This window comes from Glarea lozoyensis, assembly GCF_000409485.1.
Source record: "Glarea lozoyensis ATCC 20868 chromosome Unknown GLAREA10, whole genome shotgun sequence".
Classification (NCBI taxonomy): domain Eukaryota; kingdom Fungi; phylum Ascomycota; class Leotiomycetes; order Helotiales; family Helotiaceae; genus Glarea; species Glarea lozoyensis.
In genome coordinates this window covers 1312949-1330633 of record NW_007360984.1, presented here as the reverse complement: position 1 = coordinate 1330633, position 17685 = coordinate 1312949, and the positions used below count along the sequence as shown (strand labels likewise).

Here is a 17685-nt window from a genome sequence, read left to right as displayed (position 1 = left end):
CAACAAAAGGGTGTCACTATGGCTTCATTGCAAAGCGCCCCGAGTTCGCCCACACAGCCTCGGAACAAAAAGGGTGGTTTCATTGTTGCGGGTACGTCCTACTTACTGCTGATCAGTGCCATTGATGGCCAGTGATACCAAGTACTGACATTTCGTAGAGCCACCGAAATTCGACCTCGAGTCATACATTCAAAATTATCAGGGTGAGTATACTCCTTTGGGGTACATTGCAAGATTGCTAAGAAATCCCAGGACGAACACGACTTGACCGACTTATATACATTGGTGTCTGCTCCACGTTTCTCGGTGTCGAAGCATTGAAGCTTGCAGTACGAGAAGCCAAGGCAGGCAAGGACATCCGCAAATACTTCGAAGCCCAAGCGCACCTGGAAACTATTGGCCCTGAAGAACCTGAGGCTGTCCGAGATAAATCCTGGATCGATCGAGTGTCCAAGCAGAACGATGCGGAGACCAAACGTTTGGAGGAGGAGCTCAAGGGGTATAAAAATAACTTGGTGAAAGAGAGTATTCGAGTATGTGTAAAAAATGAAGAATGGAAGAACATTTGCTAACAAGTTCAGATGGGTAATGAAGATTTAGGCAAGCATTATCACGCTATTGGCGAACTTCCGAAAGCCTTCGAAGCCTTTAGCAGAATGAGACAGGATATTAGTGCCTCGAAGCAGATTATCGATGTCAGTCGGCATCTTATCAACGTTGCTGCGGAGCAAAAAAACTGGATCGCTATAAACTCGAATGTACAGAAGGTCAAGAGCGCTATAGCTGGAACCGCAGAAGAAGCTTCGGTACAGCCATATCTACATGCTGTACAAGGACTAGCACACTTCGACGTGGGTGATTACTCAGAGGCAGCAAACTCATTTCTCTGGACGGAGCCCGGTCTGGCACAGAGCGCTGCGACCATCATCAGTCCAAATGATGTAGCCGTCTATGGCGGTCTATGCGCTCTAGCGACTATGGATCGAAATCAACTGCAAAGAAGAGTTTTGGAAAACTCTAGTTTCAGAACATATCTCGAGATGGAGCCACAAATCCGCCGGGCTATTAGCTTCTTCATCAACAGTCGCTATACGAATTGTCTGCAAGTATTAGAAAGCTACCGTGCAGACTATCTTCTGGACATTTATTTACATCGACATATCGACGAAATATATCAGCTGATCCGAGGCAAGTGTATTGTTCAATACTTTATTCCATTTTCGTCCGTCACTTTGGCGAGTTTAAATTCGGGATTCGCGCCGCTAGGGAAAACTATGGATAAAGAGTTGATCGCTATGATTCAACGAGGAGACCTCGATGCTAGAATCAACACAGTCGATGGTGTAAGTGGTTAGCCTCTAATTGAAGAGGGACAAATTTTAACATGATGTAGTTACTTGAATCAAGAAAAGTCGATCCCCGTGCGGAACTTCAACGAGAAGCTCTCCGCATGGCAGAAGACTATGAGAAAGAAGCTGGTCGACGAATACTTCACATGCACATTTCAATGGCCGGTATCGAAGTTAAATCGCCGAAACGTTCACATGGCGGTCAGGCCGATGCTGCCTTTTTCCAGGATGAGGGACACAGGCTCGGAGGTGGTCCTGGCAATCGTGGGCTTCAATATTAGTAATGCTAGGGGGTCATGATGAGAAGACGAGGGTGTTAAATGAACGTTATGATCAGAATATGAGGCAGGTGGGTTACATATGATATGGCGTTTGGATCGGGGGAGACATTTGGCATGTATGGCGTTGGGGGTGAACGGATATGGTGCATAGAAAAGTGAAGTCTAGTTCATGCATAGAATACTAGAGGATTTGAGTTTCGGCTCTTGAGATGCATCTCTTGCGCCCATTGAAGATGCTTAGCATGAACGTATTCAATATATGGTGAGTTTAGCTGTGAGATAGATGTCTGCTCTTAAAGTGCAGCGACAAATAAATTCGTTGAAACACAATATAGTTGTAGATATAAAACATAGAGGATACTATACGAATCACGTCCAACAACATCTCACTAATAAAACCCCAAGCTATGTACATTGGTTGTACACACCGAGACCCAAGCCCCCCTCCCACATCCAATCACAACCCCCACATTTTATGGGCCCCGTCTCACCACTCACCAACGACCACAGTGGACCTCCCTCCCATCTTCATCATGTGAAGCATTACTCAACCAACTCCAACTTCCACTTCTTGATTTATTTAAGTAGTTCACGCTTCGCAAAGACTTGTTCTCCTGCATCTACTTTTTTTGTTATTTCGCTGAAAAGCGTATACGGTGATTGCAAATATGGATATGCGTAGGGATTCTTGGGAGGTGGTGGATGAGGTTGAGGGGGATGTTGTGTATGTATTTTTTCGTGGGTTTGGGGGGTGAGAAGGTGTGCTGATTTTTTGGTTGTAGGGTTGTGGAGAGCAAGAGGGTTAAGTTTCCTGGTTAGTGGTGTTTCTTTCTTTGGCTTTGTGTTTAGGTGAGGAGAACTAAGAGGGCGAGAGGGAGTGAAAGATGAAGTGAGGAGTTGGGGTTATGACAGCTTTTGACTTGAAGTTTGAGGAGGGAGACCTTGGTTTAAGTATTGAGGGTTGTGTCGTTGGTGTTCTCATGTGAGAACGGAGATGTGTTTGAGGATTCCGAATGAGGTCCAAGGATGGATGTATCTGTTCTTTCGGTTCCTCTGACATACGGCTTGTCTTAGGATCTTGATTCAAGCATAAAAAGCTAACATTTGGACGTTGTAGCAAAGCAACATGCTCGAGCTGTCGCAAAACGCCTTGGTGTAACGGAGGGCTTAATATATCTGCCTGGAATGCCGTCACTCACCTACGAAGATTCAGATCAAGAAGTTTACTTTCGTCAGCGTCGATACTTCTACTATCTGACTGGCCTAAATTATCCGGACTGTGTGGTCACATACAACATCAAACGGGATGGACTTTACGTCTGGATTCCACCGCCAAACACTGGTAGGAGCGTCATCTACAACGGAAACAATCCATCAAAAGAGGATATCAAAGCCGTATCAGAATTTGACTTGGTTGCTACTACTACCCATATTCAAGATTACCTAACATTCTTCGCCTCAAAAGAAAATGGAAAGATATTCGTCCTCGACAATTATCAAACCCCAGTAATCCCAAATCAAATCAACTACAAAGACGGAACCACCATAGAGTTAAAACCACTCTTCGATTTCACCCTTCTAAAACCATCCATGGATGCAGCACGAGTCATCAAATCACCCTTCGAAATCTCCATGATCCGCAAAGCCAACGCCATAACAGCAGAAGCCCACATCAACGTCCTCCGCTCCATCCGCACGCTCGAAAACGAAGCCGAGATCGAGGCTATCTTTACCGCAACCTGCATTGCAGCGCAAGCTAAAAATCAAGCGTACGGGATCATAGCTGGCTCAGGTCGGAATGCTAGTACCTTACATTACGGCGCTAATAACGAGTCACTTGAGGGACGCCAGCTTGTTTGTCTAGATGCGGGTTGTGAGTGGAAGAATTACGCTTCTGACGTTACGCGTACTTTTCCTATTTCAGGGAAATGGACGAAGGAGGGAAAAGAAGTCTATAACCTCGTCGCGAAAATGCAGGAAGAGTGTATAGCCATGGTTGCTCCCGGTGTGAATTACAGAAACATCCAGTTACACGCGCATAAAGTGCTTGTAGCTGGACTTTTGAAGCTGGGGTTGTTGCAGGGTGGGAGTTTTGAGGAGGTGCTCAAGTCGGGGGTTTCGGTGGCTTTTTTGCCGCATGGTCTTGGTCGTAAGTTCTCTTTTCCGTGTTGCTGATAGATGGTTGATTGATGAGTGTAGATTACATGGGTCTTGAAGTCCATGATATGGGTGCTGGTGGATATCTACTATCTGGTCTCTCCCGCAATACTACACACGAAGAAGCACAAGCTGTTTTCCATGAAATGCTTAATGCACCGGAAACCACCAATCCTTCGATTCTGGAAGTCAACAGCGTTATAACAGTTGAACCTGGAATGTAAGTCACTCCTCCCTAAACCCATTGTCAAAATCTTCGGCTCACGCAATTCCAGTTATTTCTCCACCTTCGCGCTCGAAGAGATATATCTTCCAGACCCGGCGTACGCGAAATACATCAATAAGGATTTGTTGGAGAAGTATTATGATGTGGGTGGTGTGAGGATTGAAGATGATTTGTTGGTCACGGAGGATGGGTATGAGAATCTGACGACGACGCCAAAGGGAGATGAGGCGCTGAAGATCATTCTAGGGGAAGAAGGAGAGGAGAGTGTGAAGGGAGGGAGGAAAAACTGGTTTTGGTGAGGGAGTTTAGATGTGATAATGTACATTCTTATACCATAGCCAAATATATTACTGTCTGAATCCTAACCTCCCCATCTTCCTCCCCTCCTCCAGCTCAACCATGTCCTCAAACCTCTCCTCAAGATCAACATGTACCCTCAACTCCTTCTCCCCCATAACCCTCCATGTCCGCCTCAACTCCTCAAACGCTACTATACCTTCTAACCTCTCCAATCCCAACACATACAATTCCTTGGCCCAGGGACACGCGTTAAGTGCTCTATACCAGATATCCTTCGCCATTCCCACAAACTCCGGGGTTTGCAGACAATACAACAAATACAACCGCCACAACGCTGGAGAAGCTCGACACGCCGGCGAGGCAACGGCGTGTTCAAAGGCTGAGCGCGCGGAGTGGATGGTTCCATGTTGGATCTCGTAGGTGATGGCGAAGATACGGGATGTTAGGACGTCGTGCTCGAGCAGCAGGACTGTGGAGTGCAGGATGGCACGGACGCGGTTTTCGATGCGCAGCCGCGACTCATTCCAGGTGTAGAGGGAAAGGAAGATGGTGTTGCTTGGGAAGAGGGTGAGGTAGGTTGTTAGGTGTTGCCGGAGGAGGGCGGGGCGGAAGGGGCCGGTGCGAGCGTGGTGGTGGAGGAGGCGAGCGGAGGATTGGAGGAGGAGTTCGTGGGCGGTAGGGTGGATTGTGAGGGTTGTGGATAAGGTGGTGTAGATTGTGAGGGCGCTTGTTATGTTGCCTTGGGTGCTGGATTGGGTTTCTTGGGGTGAGGTTGTGGTTAGGTATTCTAAGAGTGCTAGGAGTTCTGTGTGTAGGGCGGCGTGGTAGAAGTTTCCTGAGGAGAGAAGATAGTCTCGGTTGGACCTTAGGTACTGTTTTGTTCTGAGCAGCGTGGCGGGAGTACTGGTGAGGGAATCTGAGAGTACGCCATCTGGTATGGTAAGGATGCGTTGTAAACCCCCAGAGTTATCTGAACTTTCCAGGAAACTCCAAACCCAGCTCTTCCAGAGCAGTATGGTATCGCGGCTCTGCTTTTCAGGAACAGATTTGCTCATGCTTATAGCAGCCGAGAACACACTGTTGGAAACGTCTCTGTTCCCTCTTGCTGCTTCGATCATGGCGTATGCGTTGTACAGCCGAAGACTTGTAGGATGTTGCTTCAAAAGTCCTTTACAGACTTTCTTGATCGTGGCTGGTTCGTTTTTCCATTCGAATGCCATGTAATATTCAGCGAGATCCTCATTTGAATAAAAGTTGTTGATTTGCTTGAGCGTATTACGAACCCAAACATACGAGAGTGGTTGATAAACCGGAGAATATCTTTCTTGCCAACTCAGCATCTTGCTAAACCACAATCCAGTTGAGAATAAGGTATCAGAGGACATGTAATAGTTGGATACAGGAGTCGTTAAGGGTGACTCGGTTTTTGCAGCCGCATTTTCGTCCATCTTGGGCTTATTTAGACAGCGTTGAGAGATGTACGTGGGATCACTCTCCAGAAACTCGTGACCAAGAGTGTCCTTACTTAATTCTGATCGGCTCTCTTCTCCTTGGCTAGCCATAGCCGGCATGCGGCAGAATATTAGAAATGCATCGAACAAAGAAGATCTCAACATCTCCTCACAGCCTGGTTGTAAAGCAGCCATGAAATCTTCAACGTCAGAAAATAAAATAACCCTATAAGGATCGTCCTCGGCAACATCATCGAGAGTTCTGGCGGGGAGACTTGAAGCGTTATGTCTTCGCCGTTCTGCTGCACTCCAGCTCCTAAACAAGCCGTTGCCGTCCAGCTCATTCGTCGTAGCGTCGATGATGCTTCCGGGCGCATCGATATCACCCGACTGTTGAACAAAATGATTCCAGCCAAGTGCGTTTTCCTCGCCAACACGAGGAAGTTCTGTTTCCCAAAACTCGCCAAATGTTTTAATACGGTCCACTGGTTCTTCTGGACTTTTCGGCCCACAGAAGTTTAACTCGATTAAACCTTGCCAGATCGCCACTGACAATTCGGAGAACCCAGACTCCCGAATGAAGATGGTAGCTCGTAGTAGGACGTAGATGAGCTGCTGCCAAAGTGACATTTCGGAACCAGGATTCGCATTTCCAATTTCATTCCGAAGAAGTTTAATGCGCTTTATGAATATATCTCGTATCTCCTCGTACCGAAATGTTGAAAATGTACTTTGTTTAAAAAGCAAGTAGTTCTTCCACAACGTGAGACTATCAATATTTGCTTGGGATATTTCTTCCCAGCGATCACTTTGATATTTGCTTTCCCATACCTTACTCCCCTCTGACATGAACCCGACTAAAAGACGCTCACGATCAGCCATAGACTTTGCCTGCCCTAGAGCTTTCTCATACATGTAGATCTTTATCTCTGCTGTACTTTTGATCTCAGCATTCGTAGCCCGATGTCGCTCATCCTTTCCGTAAAGAGCATTGTCTTGGAGATTGATTAACTCAAGCCAGGCGTCAATATCATCGGGGCATTGTTCCACCCGGCGCTTCAGCTCCAAATCCTTTTGTCGATGTGCATGATTAGAGCCGACTGCATGAGATCCTTGGTTTTCGGCATCATCACTTTCACCGGCGTACTGAAATGCGACATCCTCAGGCTGATCACCAACTTTCTTCTTGCCATGTATCGACCTATAATTGATTTCATCTTCGGCGCCACTTGCTTGATCATCGCTTTCCTGGTCGCCGCTTCGTTTGATTTTAGAATCATCGAGCGCCACGAAGTCCTCATTAAGAACGTCTTGATGTTCTCCGATGCTCTCAGGCCGAATCTTCAGCAGTCTAGGCCTTACACCTTTAATTTTGGAGAATGTATATCTTTCTCGTGGACCAAATGTGGAATCCCTCCAATCTGAGAGAACAATATACTTGCCATCACCAAGATATCTATCGATTTTTAATCGATTTGAAGTGCCTATCACATTGCCACCACCTGTACGACGGAATACCGGAACATCATACCTGTGAATACTTCCGTACACCAGGTTCTTTTCATCACCTTTGGTGTCTATGAAAAAAGCTTCCGATTCATCAGACTTTTTGATTGCTTCGGCTTCCACAGGTCTCAAATCAAGCGTTTGTCGATTTCTTTCTTTGCTTCTCTCTTGACTTTTAGATCTACTTCTTCGATGATGACGGTGACGGCGAGCTGTTTTGTCCTCTCGCTTGGTGTCATGACTCTTAAAATTTCCCTCACCCTTTGAACGATGCTTTCGCTCCTGTCGACCAATTACCTTGCTGTCTGTCGAAAGAGAATTGGTAGGCGTTGGGTTAGGGCGAAACGATCCGAATTTTGGAATGGTCCTAGGTTCCGACATTGCAAAAACCCAGACTTAGTAGGTAGAACCGCATGCTTAGTACCTAGGTAATTTGTTGTCGAAAATATGTTGAGAGACTGGTTAGACACTTCCAGGTTCGTTGATGAGAGAAGGGAGTTGCAAGCGAAGCTTTGACGTAGTTCGGAGTTAAGCAAAATGTCTTGATTGGGCTGACGCTTCTCCCCGCGATTTAGTAGCGTGCTAACACGAATTTGGCCAAGCATGTTTCTGAGCTCTGGACCCACATTAAAAAAAGTTCCTCGATAGACAGAAATTCTACGATAAGAATTGCGCCGTCTAGCACATATAACTTGACATGATTTCTTGAAGCGCCACGACGAAGATCAAAATGGCGTCCGCATTGGCAGCTCAGCTGTCGCAAATAGCTGCAAATTCAACAAATTCGCTGAATTTGAAAGCGCAAAAGGCCGCGCATTCCAAGTCTTTGATTTTCGAACCTCGAGTCGCCGCATCACAAAGCTTCGATACATTATATACCTTGTGCCATGAAGGATTTCAGGAGCTCTGTCTTCTGGATGGGCGGTTTTTGGAGTTTCAAAGGGGGATCTTCAGTGAACAAAGTCAGGAGATAGACAGGACTCAAATGACGACCGCAGAAAACACAGACCTCAATAAGCAAATAGAGGCTTTCCTGGGTCTTGTCGGCGGAAGGTTAAGGTTGAATCCAGGTATAAAGGCTGTAGAATGGCTTGTCCGGCGGTTTCGGTACGTTGTCTGTGCCTCGATGAGAAAGTAACTAACAATTGTAGCGTTCATGAACATAATACGCATTTCCTCTTAACGACCTTCCTCCCCTACCACACGCTTCCAATATTCAACACATTGATGTCTATACTTCCATTCAAGATACCTGGGGATTTTAAATTTCTACAACCATACGTACGGTCTCTTACCTCGCCATCAAGGCATGCTATTGTACAAGCGGCAATAACCAACTCTACATTTATGGCAACGCTCAATTCGTACGTCATTCGAATCAGCAGATCTCGAGTACACTACCCTGCTCTATTAGCATTCTGGGCTGGTGTCATGACAGAATCAGTTGGGGGACTGTTGGATAGAGCCAGATCAGGCCGGAAAGGTGTCCAACAGCAAAACGAACAAGACGTGATTTTGAAGTTGATTCCCACGCTCAATGAAGGCTTGGCCATGAAGGACGTGCCAGATCTACGTCTTGGTTGTTACATGCTACTTTCTGTTATGGCTTCCAAGGGTGGACTTGATGACAAAATCTTGACTGCCATGATGGAAGCTTTGGTATTGGGCTGGAGAGCGGACACAATTACTTCAGGCCTCGTCTGCTTATCTGTTCTAGCAAACCATCGAGCCGCAAAGCAGCTGACAAGAAGGCTCACAAAGGAGCTAATGAAAATCGAAAACCTTCCAAAATTGTTGATTAATATTTCACAACAGCGCAGGGTGGATAAGCTTGCAAATGGTCTCTGTCTTTCTCTAACTGACCGTCTCAAGAAGCAAGGTGACCTCCGGGCACTTTCAATAATCCAGGAGATTATTGAGAGTCAGATATTGAGCGACCAACAATCTGGCGTAGTCCTTAAATCGCTACTTCTTGTTGCACATCAATTGGACGATAGTCCCGAACAGATAACACTGCGACCGCATCTCGCTTCGACTTTAGTAGGTTTGGCGCAGTTAGCTGGCCATACTGGTGATTTGGTGCGTGGTGTCTTACGAGATACCGAAGTTGATATCGATGAGTTGGAAATGAAACTTCAGACAACGATTCGCCCCGAGCTTTTGCAAGCGTCTACCACTGACGATGCCATCATGGAAGACGCTACGACCGAACCTGCAGCTCCCAGCTTCCAATCCCTATTCGACAGTCTACCTACAAGAACAGCAGCAGAATCTTCGTTTTTATGTCACGATACCTCTCACGTCTATCCAGATCTTTGCCGAGCCTTTCTGTCCTCAACAGCTAGTGAAGCAGATCTTCACACTTTCGACGCCGCTCCAATCCTTCGACGCGAAACTGCACTGGAAGACTCGCTGTACCTCACTTTCTACATGAGGACCTGGTCTGCCCCTCACCCTGTTCTTGCTCGAGCGTCAGCACTCCAGTTGACTACGAACTTTCTTTTGGAGTCGAAGATGACATCCGTTGATGTGCAAGCTGTACTGCCATATGCAGTATCTGCTCTTAGCGATCCTGCGGCAAAAGTCCGCCGCGCAGCGGCAGACCTACTGATCGCCATGAACCACTTATACCCTGAGACTATAGAGTCCAAAAAGGAGTTGAAGAATCTCCCTCGCTGGGGATCTGAAGATTTATATGGTCCAGGCCCCGAAACCACAACAACCCTCAAATGGCTCACTGCCGACGTTGTGATGCGTCTCTTGAGAGAAATACTGATTCCGTCACTCGAGGAGTGTGTTTTAGATGCAAAAGCTATCCAGACCATATTGCAGAGAGCCATTCAAAGTCAAAGCCACTCCGAGGGCTCTGCCAAAGCAGATTCCACACGACTACCACAGACCGCAAGAGCTTCTATTTTATCGTTCTTTGCTTCTCATGTTGTCCAAACACCTCAATATTCTGTGAAACTTCGACTCCTCGCGTCTCTCAATCAAGTTCGCTCTGTTGGCTCATTGACAAGAACTAAGATTTTACTGCCAGTCCTACAACAATGGGCCTCCCTCAGTGTGGAAGAGGCTTCTAGATACTGTCGTGAAGCAGAAGTCAATGAAGTAGATTTTGATGACGAATGTTTCTCCGTGATTACATCCAACGATGAGGAGGGATTGCAACTGTTGGCTCAAATAATTAAGGGTGAAGCAGCCTCAGACAGGCCCACTCTGCTGACTGCAGCATTCAAAAGGCTGCGATCGCTGTGGTCTTCATTAAAGGGTCATTCGAGGTTGACCACGGCTCAAATGCTGATTGCAACAGCACTTTCCCAACCTAGTAAATCTGATCACCACACCCAGCTTGCCGCTCAAACGGCTTCTCAATTCCTTGGAAGCGCCTCCTTGACAACTGACATACTCCTTTCTTTTATGGATGACCTTCCTACTGCAGCTTCAATGACTGACAAGCCTCCGGTTTCGAAAAGACGAAGGACAAGCCACGGCGAAGTTGCGCGAAGTTCTATCAGAGACCCTAAAGAACTTTCTGATGCCATTAGGAAGGTCACCTTTGTCTTACAGCTTATCGATTCTTCAAGTCCAGGAACACACCCTGAACTACTCGGTGGACTATTTGGAATCCTCGCTGAAATACAACACTTCAAGGCTCAAGCCACTTCTGAGCTTGCCTATCTTCAAGGTCTAGTCCTGAGTAGCCTCTTTTCGATTTTACAAGCCTTTAGATCCAACCCTAAACTAAAGCTGGATCGTGCAGCAATTAGAACAGATTTACTTGTCGATTGTGTTCAAAAGACGGCGAGTCCACAGGTGCAAAATGCCGCCTTGTTGATCGTAGCCTCCCTTGCAGATATTGCGCCTGAGCTTGTTCTTCACAGCGTCATGCCGATTTTTACCTTCATGGGCAACTCAGTCTTGAGACAGAATGATGACTACTCCGCACACGTTATCAGTCAAACTATACGTGAAGTCATTCCTCCACTAATATCTTCGCTCCGGAAGGGCAAGACAAATATTGTTTCTGGAGCAGCAGAACTTCTCTTGAGTTTTGTCGCAGCGTTTGAGCATGTTCCTAGCCATCGCAGAAAGGGACTTTTTACATCTCTGGTCCAGACCCTAGGATCTGAAGATTTTTTGTTCGCCATACTAGCCATGCTCGTCAACAAATACGGGCCAACAGAGAGCATCAAAAACTTTGCCGTTGATTTGACCAGCTCATTCAGGGTGGAAACACAACTACTGTCCGTCGCAAAGTATCTCGATCTTGTCAGTGACATATTGAAGCCGAAACCCACCTACTCGGTTGCTATTTTGAACACAAATGACGACGGGTTATCGGATCCTTCTGCGGTCGCGTTTGCTGAAATGCGACTGTTACCCGCGATACTCTCCCAACGTGCCTTGGTCAAGCAAGCAGGAAAGATACTCGAACGAGACGACATGGACTCTTCTAGGATCCGAGACCTGTACTCTTCTCTCCTCGAGAGTATACTGGGGCTGGCAGATGTTGTAAAGGAAGAAGCGCAGCTACACAGCTCCTGTGGAGACATTTTGGAGGCACTTCTAGGCCTTCTTTCGACCAGCGAGTTCCTCAAATCCGCTGAGGATTTACTAAACAGACCGAACGATTCTCTACGGCGCAAGATACTTCGAGCTTTGGAAGTCCGCGTCGATCAGGAAAGCACCTCAAATGCTGCCTCCCGCACAGCAATGCTTGGTTTCCTACCCCAACTTACCGCTATCATCCGTGAGTCCAAGGATGTATTGTACAAGCATACAGCTGTCGCTTGCGTCGACAAGATCTCCGAAAAGTATGGAAAGAAAGATCTTGAGGCCGTCTCGGCAGCTGCAGAAACGATAGCCAGTGAAGATTGTTTGGGCCAGTCAGATGATCGACTGCGGGTAATGGCGCTGTTGTGCTTGGCCTCACTAGTTGACATACTGAGGGAAGGTGTTGTATCTATCCTTCCTTCCGCAATTCCTAAAACTTTGGAGTACATGGAGTTGAGTGTCGAACGCGCAGATGGGCAAAAGCTCCACAATGCTGGATATGCTTTTATGAGCGCACTGATTCAACACTTACCATATATGGTATCTGGTCCCTACTTGGACAGACTCCTTAAGATATCGAATCTTTCCGCCGAGGCAGATCTCGATGACGATGCCGACGAAAGTAGAGTACAGTGTCTTCACCTAGCAGCAAAGCAAATTGACGCGAAGAGTCTTTTTGTGGCGTTGGAGAAAAATTGGGATCTAGCTGCGTCTCAAGGTCCTGTAGTAAGTTACCCGAATGTTTTAGTGACATCTTGAAACTAATCTATCTAGGCACTCCACGAGTATGTCGAAGTCTTACAAAACGCTGTCAATAAACAACCCAAGAGTGTCATCACAAAGTATTCTGCTATTTTGTCAAATATATTCAAAAAAGCCTTCGACCTACGTAGACAACAAACTGTTAGCGAGCGTGGATTCGAATCAGAAGTCGTCACAGAGCTGGAAGATGAGCTCAATGATGTGGCGATTAAGATGATTCATAAGCTGAATGATGCCACTTTCCGACCCATTTTCGCCGGTCTCGTCGAGTGGGCGTCTTCTTCACTGCCAAAGAAAGACACTTCAGGCAGGGTCTTACGCCTGCAAAGCCTGTACGGGTTCATCACTCTTTTCTTCGACAATCTGAAATCCATCGTGACTGGATACGCAAGCTATTTGATCGAGAACGCCGTTGATATTCTCAAAAACGTCAACCCAAAGGATGAAGAATCCAAGAAATTATGGACGAGAGTTCTCCAGACTTTAGTCAAGTGCTTCGAACACGACCAAGACGACTTCTGGCAAGCACCTGCTCATTTCAGTGCTGTGGCGCCTGTCTTATGTACCCATCTCGCGTACAGCTCGTCTCTACCTGTGAACGAAGACTTGATTTCTGCCGTTGTGGAGCTTGCTGCAGCTGCAGACTCTTCAGACCACCACAAAGAGCTCAATGGGGCAATCTTGAAGCACATGCGATCAGAATCCTCCAGCGTCCGTCTAGCAGCCGTGCAATGTCAACAAGCCATGACTGACCGGCTTGGCGAAGAGTGGCTATCAATGTTACCAGAGATGTTGCCGTTCATTAGTGAATTACAAGAGGACGACGATGATATTGTCGAAAGAGAAACGAACCGCTGGATTGTGAAGATCGAAGGTGTTCTGGGTGAAAGCCTGGACTCTATGCTCCAGTGAGCTGCATTTTGTAGTTATAAGGTGTGAGAGTTGTTGAAAGTTGAATGACTGGTTATCATGTTCCGAGGAAAGGAATAAAATACAAGCCACATTATTTGTTTACTGTCAGACAGTCGTGAAGTGCGCAAAGGATTTTGTACCTGTGAGATAGAATACTATTGTCGTCTTACAATAGATACCGGAAACCCAAAAGACTAGGGGATATGATATAAAGATCGCGTATCCGAACCGTTCCTTCCAGCCCACTGGTGTGGTTTAACATGATTATATGAACATAATGCAATATTCTCTCTACCTGCAGATAGCACTATAAGTGCCCATATCTCCAGACTCGCCCCATTGATGTCTGTGGCACAGTTCTTAGCTTTCAATTCAAATGCCTAAAGCTTTCTTTCCTGGGGGACTCCAATAAACTGAGAGGGTAGATATAGACGAGTAGAAGCACAAGACCTCGCCCTAGCTTTAGGCAGACAGTAAGAAAGGAAGATAAATTCAAACGATAGTTGTAATCCAAATATTCAATCGAATTCGGACATTAATTGTACTACCTAGGTAATCGAATACCAACGAATTACAATGACACATGTCACGTGCTGACGATTGACGGACGCGACATCTGTCGCGTCGCAGAACGCGTTCGTCACAATTTGACGACATTAACAATGAACAAACCATTTCGGCCGCCGCTCCTGAAGAGCAAACAAAAAGCCGAAGAAATTGATCTGACAAGAATTCCTGACTCTGATGATGAAGTCGAAATCAATCCGCGACCGTACAAAAAACGGAAACTGCTGGTTCATGTCATCGAAAGTAGTTCGCCTCCGGCGAAGACCTTGAGCTCTCCTGCCGTACATGCGCCACGGAAACCTCTGCTTGTGGTAAGCAATCCCCGAGAACCAAATTCGACTGCGAAGGCTACTTCAGAGGGCCTTGAAGGTTATTATATGGTGCTTTGGTTCGTACTTGTCAGAGTTGAAACGAATTGGAAGAAATGCTAATGACATGAAGGCGCAAATTTACAACGAAGAAAAACAAAACTTGGGATGGCGATGGCGTGCTTTCAGTATACGGTGGCTATGCACGGCTACAAGACATCTCAGGGAGGGATATGGGGAGGTCAATGTATAATGAGCCTCTACTGCCAGGAAGTACGTTAAGCGTCGGCGGTAAAGATGTCGAGGTTGATTCTGCTATCAGCAAAGCAGACTTTCTCGCCAGGAAACCGTTCCTAAAGACATCCACGAAGCGCTCCTCAAGCGGCGAAAGCCAGGCCAGCCCCATGATTCAGGGGAAGCCCACAACACCTGCAAGCACATACAAGCCCGTAGTTTCACCAAAAATGCCTACGGAAAAGATTGAGAAGAAGCCAGTAGTATTAAAGAAGGAGATACCCGCAAAGAGCTTCTATGCATCTGCTAGCAAGATCGGGACTACCTTCAAAACACCTCTACTAAAATCGTCCGTTCTACAGCCCAAAGCGGGGGGAGGGCCCCAGCCTCGCCATGCCCCAGATGCTCCAGGGGCTTTGGTTATGAAGAGGCCAAAATATTTTCCTAAAGGAAAAGACATTGTAGACGTTGTTGTAGACCCTTTCTTGAGTCAACATCTGCGAGACCATCAACGTGAGGGAGTAAAATTCCTTTACGAGTGTGTTATGGGAATGCGAGATTTCAACGGGCAGGGTGCTCTATTAGCAGATGAGGTGAGTTTGAAACAGCGTGGTCTTCACAAACCACATTGCTAATATAGCTAGATGGGATTAGGCAAGACCCTGCAAACTATCGCTCTGATTTGGACACTTCTAAAGCAAAACCCCATATACGGTCCAGAGGGAGTGATCAAAAAAGCTTTGATAGTATGCCCTGTCACTCTAATCACGAACTGGAAAAAAGAATTCCAGAAGTGGCTGGGAAATGAGAGAATTGGAGTTTTAGTAGCGGACGATAAGAAGGTTCGACTCACCGACTTTACGCATGGGAAGAGTTACAGCGTGATGATTATCGGTTACGAGAAACTCAGATCAGTTCAAGATGAACTCAAAAGAGGTGCTGGAATCGACTTAGTCGTAGCAGACGAGGGCCATCGACTCAAAACGGCTCAGAACAAATCAGCCCAGGCAATCAAGGCACTCAACACGGATCGAAGAATCATCCTTTCAGGGACACCGATGCAGAACGATCTTTCCGAATTCTTCGAGATGGTAGATTTCTGTAATCCTGGGCTATTGGGAAAATATAATACCTTCAAAAAGGAATTTGAAACGCCGATCACCAAAAGTAGGCAACCTGGCGCATCCGATAGAGACATTGAAAAGGGCACCGCGAGAGGCGAAGAATTATCAGCTTTAACGAGAACTTTCATTTTACGGAGGACCGCAGAAGTACTTTCGAAGTATCTTCCACCGAAGACAGAATATGTTCTCTTTTGTAATCCGACACGAGCACAAATTCAGGTATATCAGCATGTTTTAGAGTCCTCTGTATTCGGGTCCATGATTGGAAACACCGAATGCAAATTGCAACTCATCACTATGTTGAAAAAGATCTGTAACGCTCCCAGTCTATTGGTAAAAGCAGACGAAGAAGCATCTGGCAATGCTAAAATGGCGCAGCTTTTAGATGTCATACCCTCTGAACTATTGCGCAAATCCCCTGTTGTAGCCAGCAGCAAATTCCGAGTGCTTGACCAGCTGATCAAATATCTCTCCAAAGAGACCAGCGAGAAGATAGTTCTAGTCTCAAATTATACAGCGACGCTGGATATACTCGGACAGCATCTAGCTTCTTTAAGCTTGCCTTTCCTTCGACTGGATGGAAGTACCCCGGCAAACAGACGCCAAGAGCTGGTTGATACGTTCAATAAGACCTCCGCATCCAAGAACTTTGCATTCTTGCTTTCAGCAAAATCAGGTGGCACAGGTCTCAATTTGATTGGCGCATCCCGCCTGGTTCTTTTCGATGTGGATTGGAATCCTGCCGTCGACCTCCAGGCAATGGCAAGAATACATCGCGATGGCCAGAAGAGACCGGTAAAGATCTACCGAATGTTGATGGCTGGTGGTATGGATGAAAAGATTTATCAGCGTCAAGTGAGTAAGACAGGGTTGGCAGATAGTGTGGTTGATGGGAAGAAGAACGAGGGAAGTTTCTCACCTGAAGAGCTGAGGGATCTATTCCGACTCGCGACTAATCCTGGATGCCAGACGCACGATCTCCTTGGTTGTGACTGCAAAGGCCTCGGCTCAGAACAAATAACAGCTCCTGGTAGTGATGAAGAGGATGACCAGGACAAGGAGGAGTGGTCAGATGATGCTGAGGATAGTGACGATGAAATGCTGTTTCCCGCTGTCGTACCAGCAACTAAGGCCAATGTAGAGGCCATCCAAAAGATAGATGACAACAAAGGCAAGAGCAAGAAACGAAAGGGCAAAGAAGGAATGCAAGCGCTCATGCATTACAAACATATCGATGCCTCTGTCTTCAAAGGCGAAACCGAAGATGTTTTCGGCTATGAGTTGGAAGACTTTGAGAAAATCAAGGGCATACTTGGCGACGATGCTCTGACTACAATACTGAAGGAAGATACCTGCAAAGTCAATTTTGTCTTTGCAAAGCACGGGTAGGGAAGTCTGTACAGTGGCCGAAACCACAGTCAATGTCACCAGTAATTTCGCTTGAAATTTATTCGCTCAACTTGGCACACATGTATGTCTTTCTTATGGTGTAGTTACACGAGACTTTTATATCCGGTGCCCTTCTGCGCAGTAGTTAGGAAGAACAGCACATCTCGTTGCATAGCAATGGCGCTCAGTGGCATTATTAGACGTTTATGATAGAACTAGAACATGAATTACGATACAAATAAATGAATTGATCATTTACCCAAGCACGTGCTAAGTAACTGTGAAAAGTGAGTTGACCATCCTCAGCTAGAGTTCACAGCTCCGCATTCTCAGTTCGTTGTATATCCAAATGCCTGCAAGGTTTTCTACATGCGTGGATGAAATTGTAACCTTTGAAACAGCTGGACATAAGATAATTTGCATGCCAAAGTGATTACTCTAGAAGAATGAAGGATCACGAAAGTCGTGATTAAAAGTCTAGGTTATGAGCGCTTGGAAAATGACAACGTATTGTTAAGTATTTTTAAGGTTCGAGGTCAAGGCTAAACCCTATTCCGTTAGC

The 17685-nt window shown here is 46.3% G+C and overlaps 5 protein-coding genes across 5 annotated transcripts; 4 read left to right on the top strand and 1 right to left on the bottom strand.

Moving 5' to 3' along the window:
- Positions 1-18: 18 nt before the first annotated feature.
- GLAREA_05469 (Winged helix DNA-binding protein) lies at positions 19-1630 on the top strand (the record flags this gene model as incomplete). Its single annotated transcript, XM_008078758.1, has 5 exons — positions 19-91; positions 159-203; positions 253-533; positions 582-1343; positions 1394-1630. The coding sequence occupies 5 exons, from the start codon at positions 19-21 to the stop codon at positions 1628-1630; spliced, it is 1398 nt and encodes a 465-aa protein (XP_008076949.1).
- A 668-nt stretch (positions 1631-2298) lies between these two features.
- GLAREA_05468 (Creatinase/aminopeptidase) lies at positions 2299-4312 on the top strand (the record flags this gene model as incomplete). The annotated part of the gene is made up of 5 exons (XM_008078757.1): positions 2299-2354; positions 2413-2444; positions 2748-3779; positions 3830-4007; positions 4063-4312. 5 exons carry the CDS (start codon positions 2299-2301, stop codon positions 4310-4312), a joined length of 1548 nt encoding a protein of 515 aa, XP_008076948.1.
- A 48-nt stretch (positions 4313-4360) lies between these two features.
- Positions 4361-7651, bottom strand: GLAREA_05467 (uncharacterized protein; the record flags this gene model as incomplete). Its single annotated transcript, XM_008078756.1, has 1 exon — positions 4361-7651. The coding sequence occupies one exon, from the start codon at positions 7649-7651 to the stop codon at positions 4361-4363; it is 3291 nt and encodes a 1096-aa protein (XP_008076947.1).
- A 349-nt stretch (positions 7652-8000) lies between these two features.
- GLAREA_05466 (ARM repeat-containing protein) lies at positions 8001-13501 on the top strand (the record flags this gene model as incomplete). Its single annotated transcript, XM_008078755.1, has 3 exons — positions 8001-8377; positions 8422-12553; positions 12602-13501. The coding sequence occupies 3 exons, from the start codon at positions 8001-8003 to the stop codon at positions 13499-13501; spliced, it is 5409 nt and encodes a 1802-aa protein (XP_008076946.1).
- Positions 13502-14163: 662 nt separating this feature from the next.
- Positions 14164-17123, top strand: GLAREA_05465 (P-loop containing nucleoside triphosphate hydrolase; the record flags this gene model as incomplete). Its single annotated transcript, XM_008078754.1, has 3 exons — positions 14164-14456; positions 14510-15203; positions 15255-17123. The coding sequence occupies 3 exons, from the start codon at positions 14164-14166 to the stop codon at positions 17121-17123; spliced, it is 2856 nt and encodes a 951-aa protein (XP_008076945.1).
- Between the last annotated feature and the right edge of the window lie 562 nt (positions 17124-17685).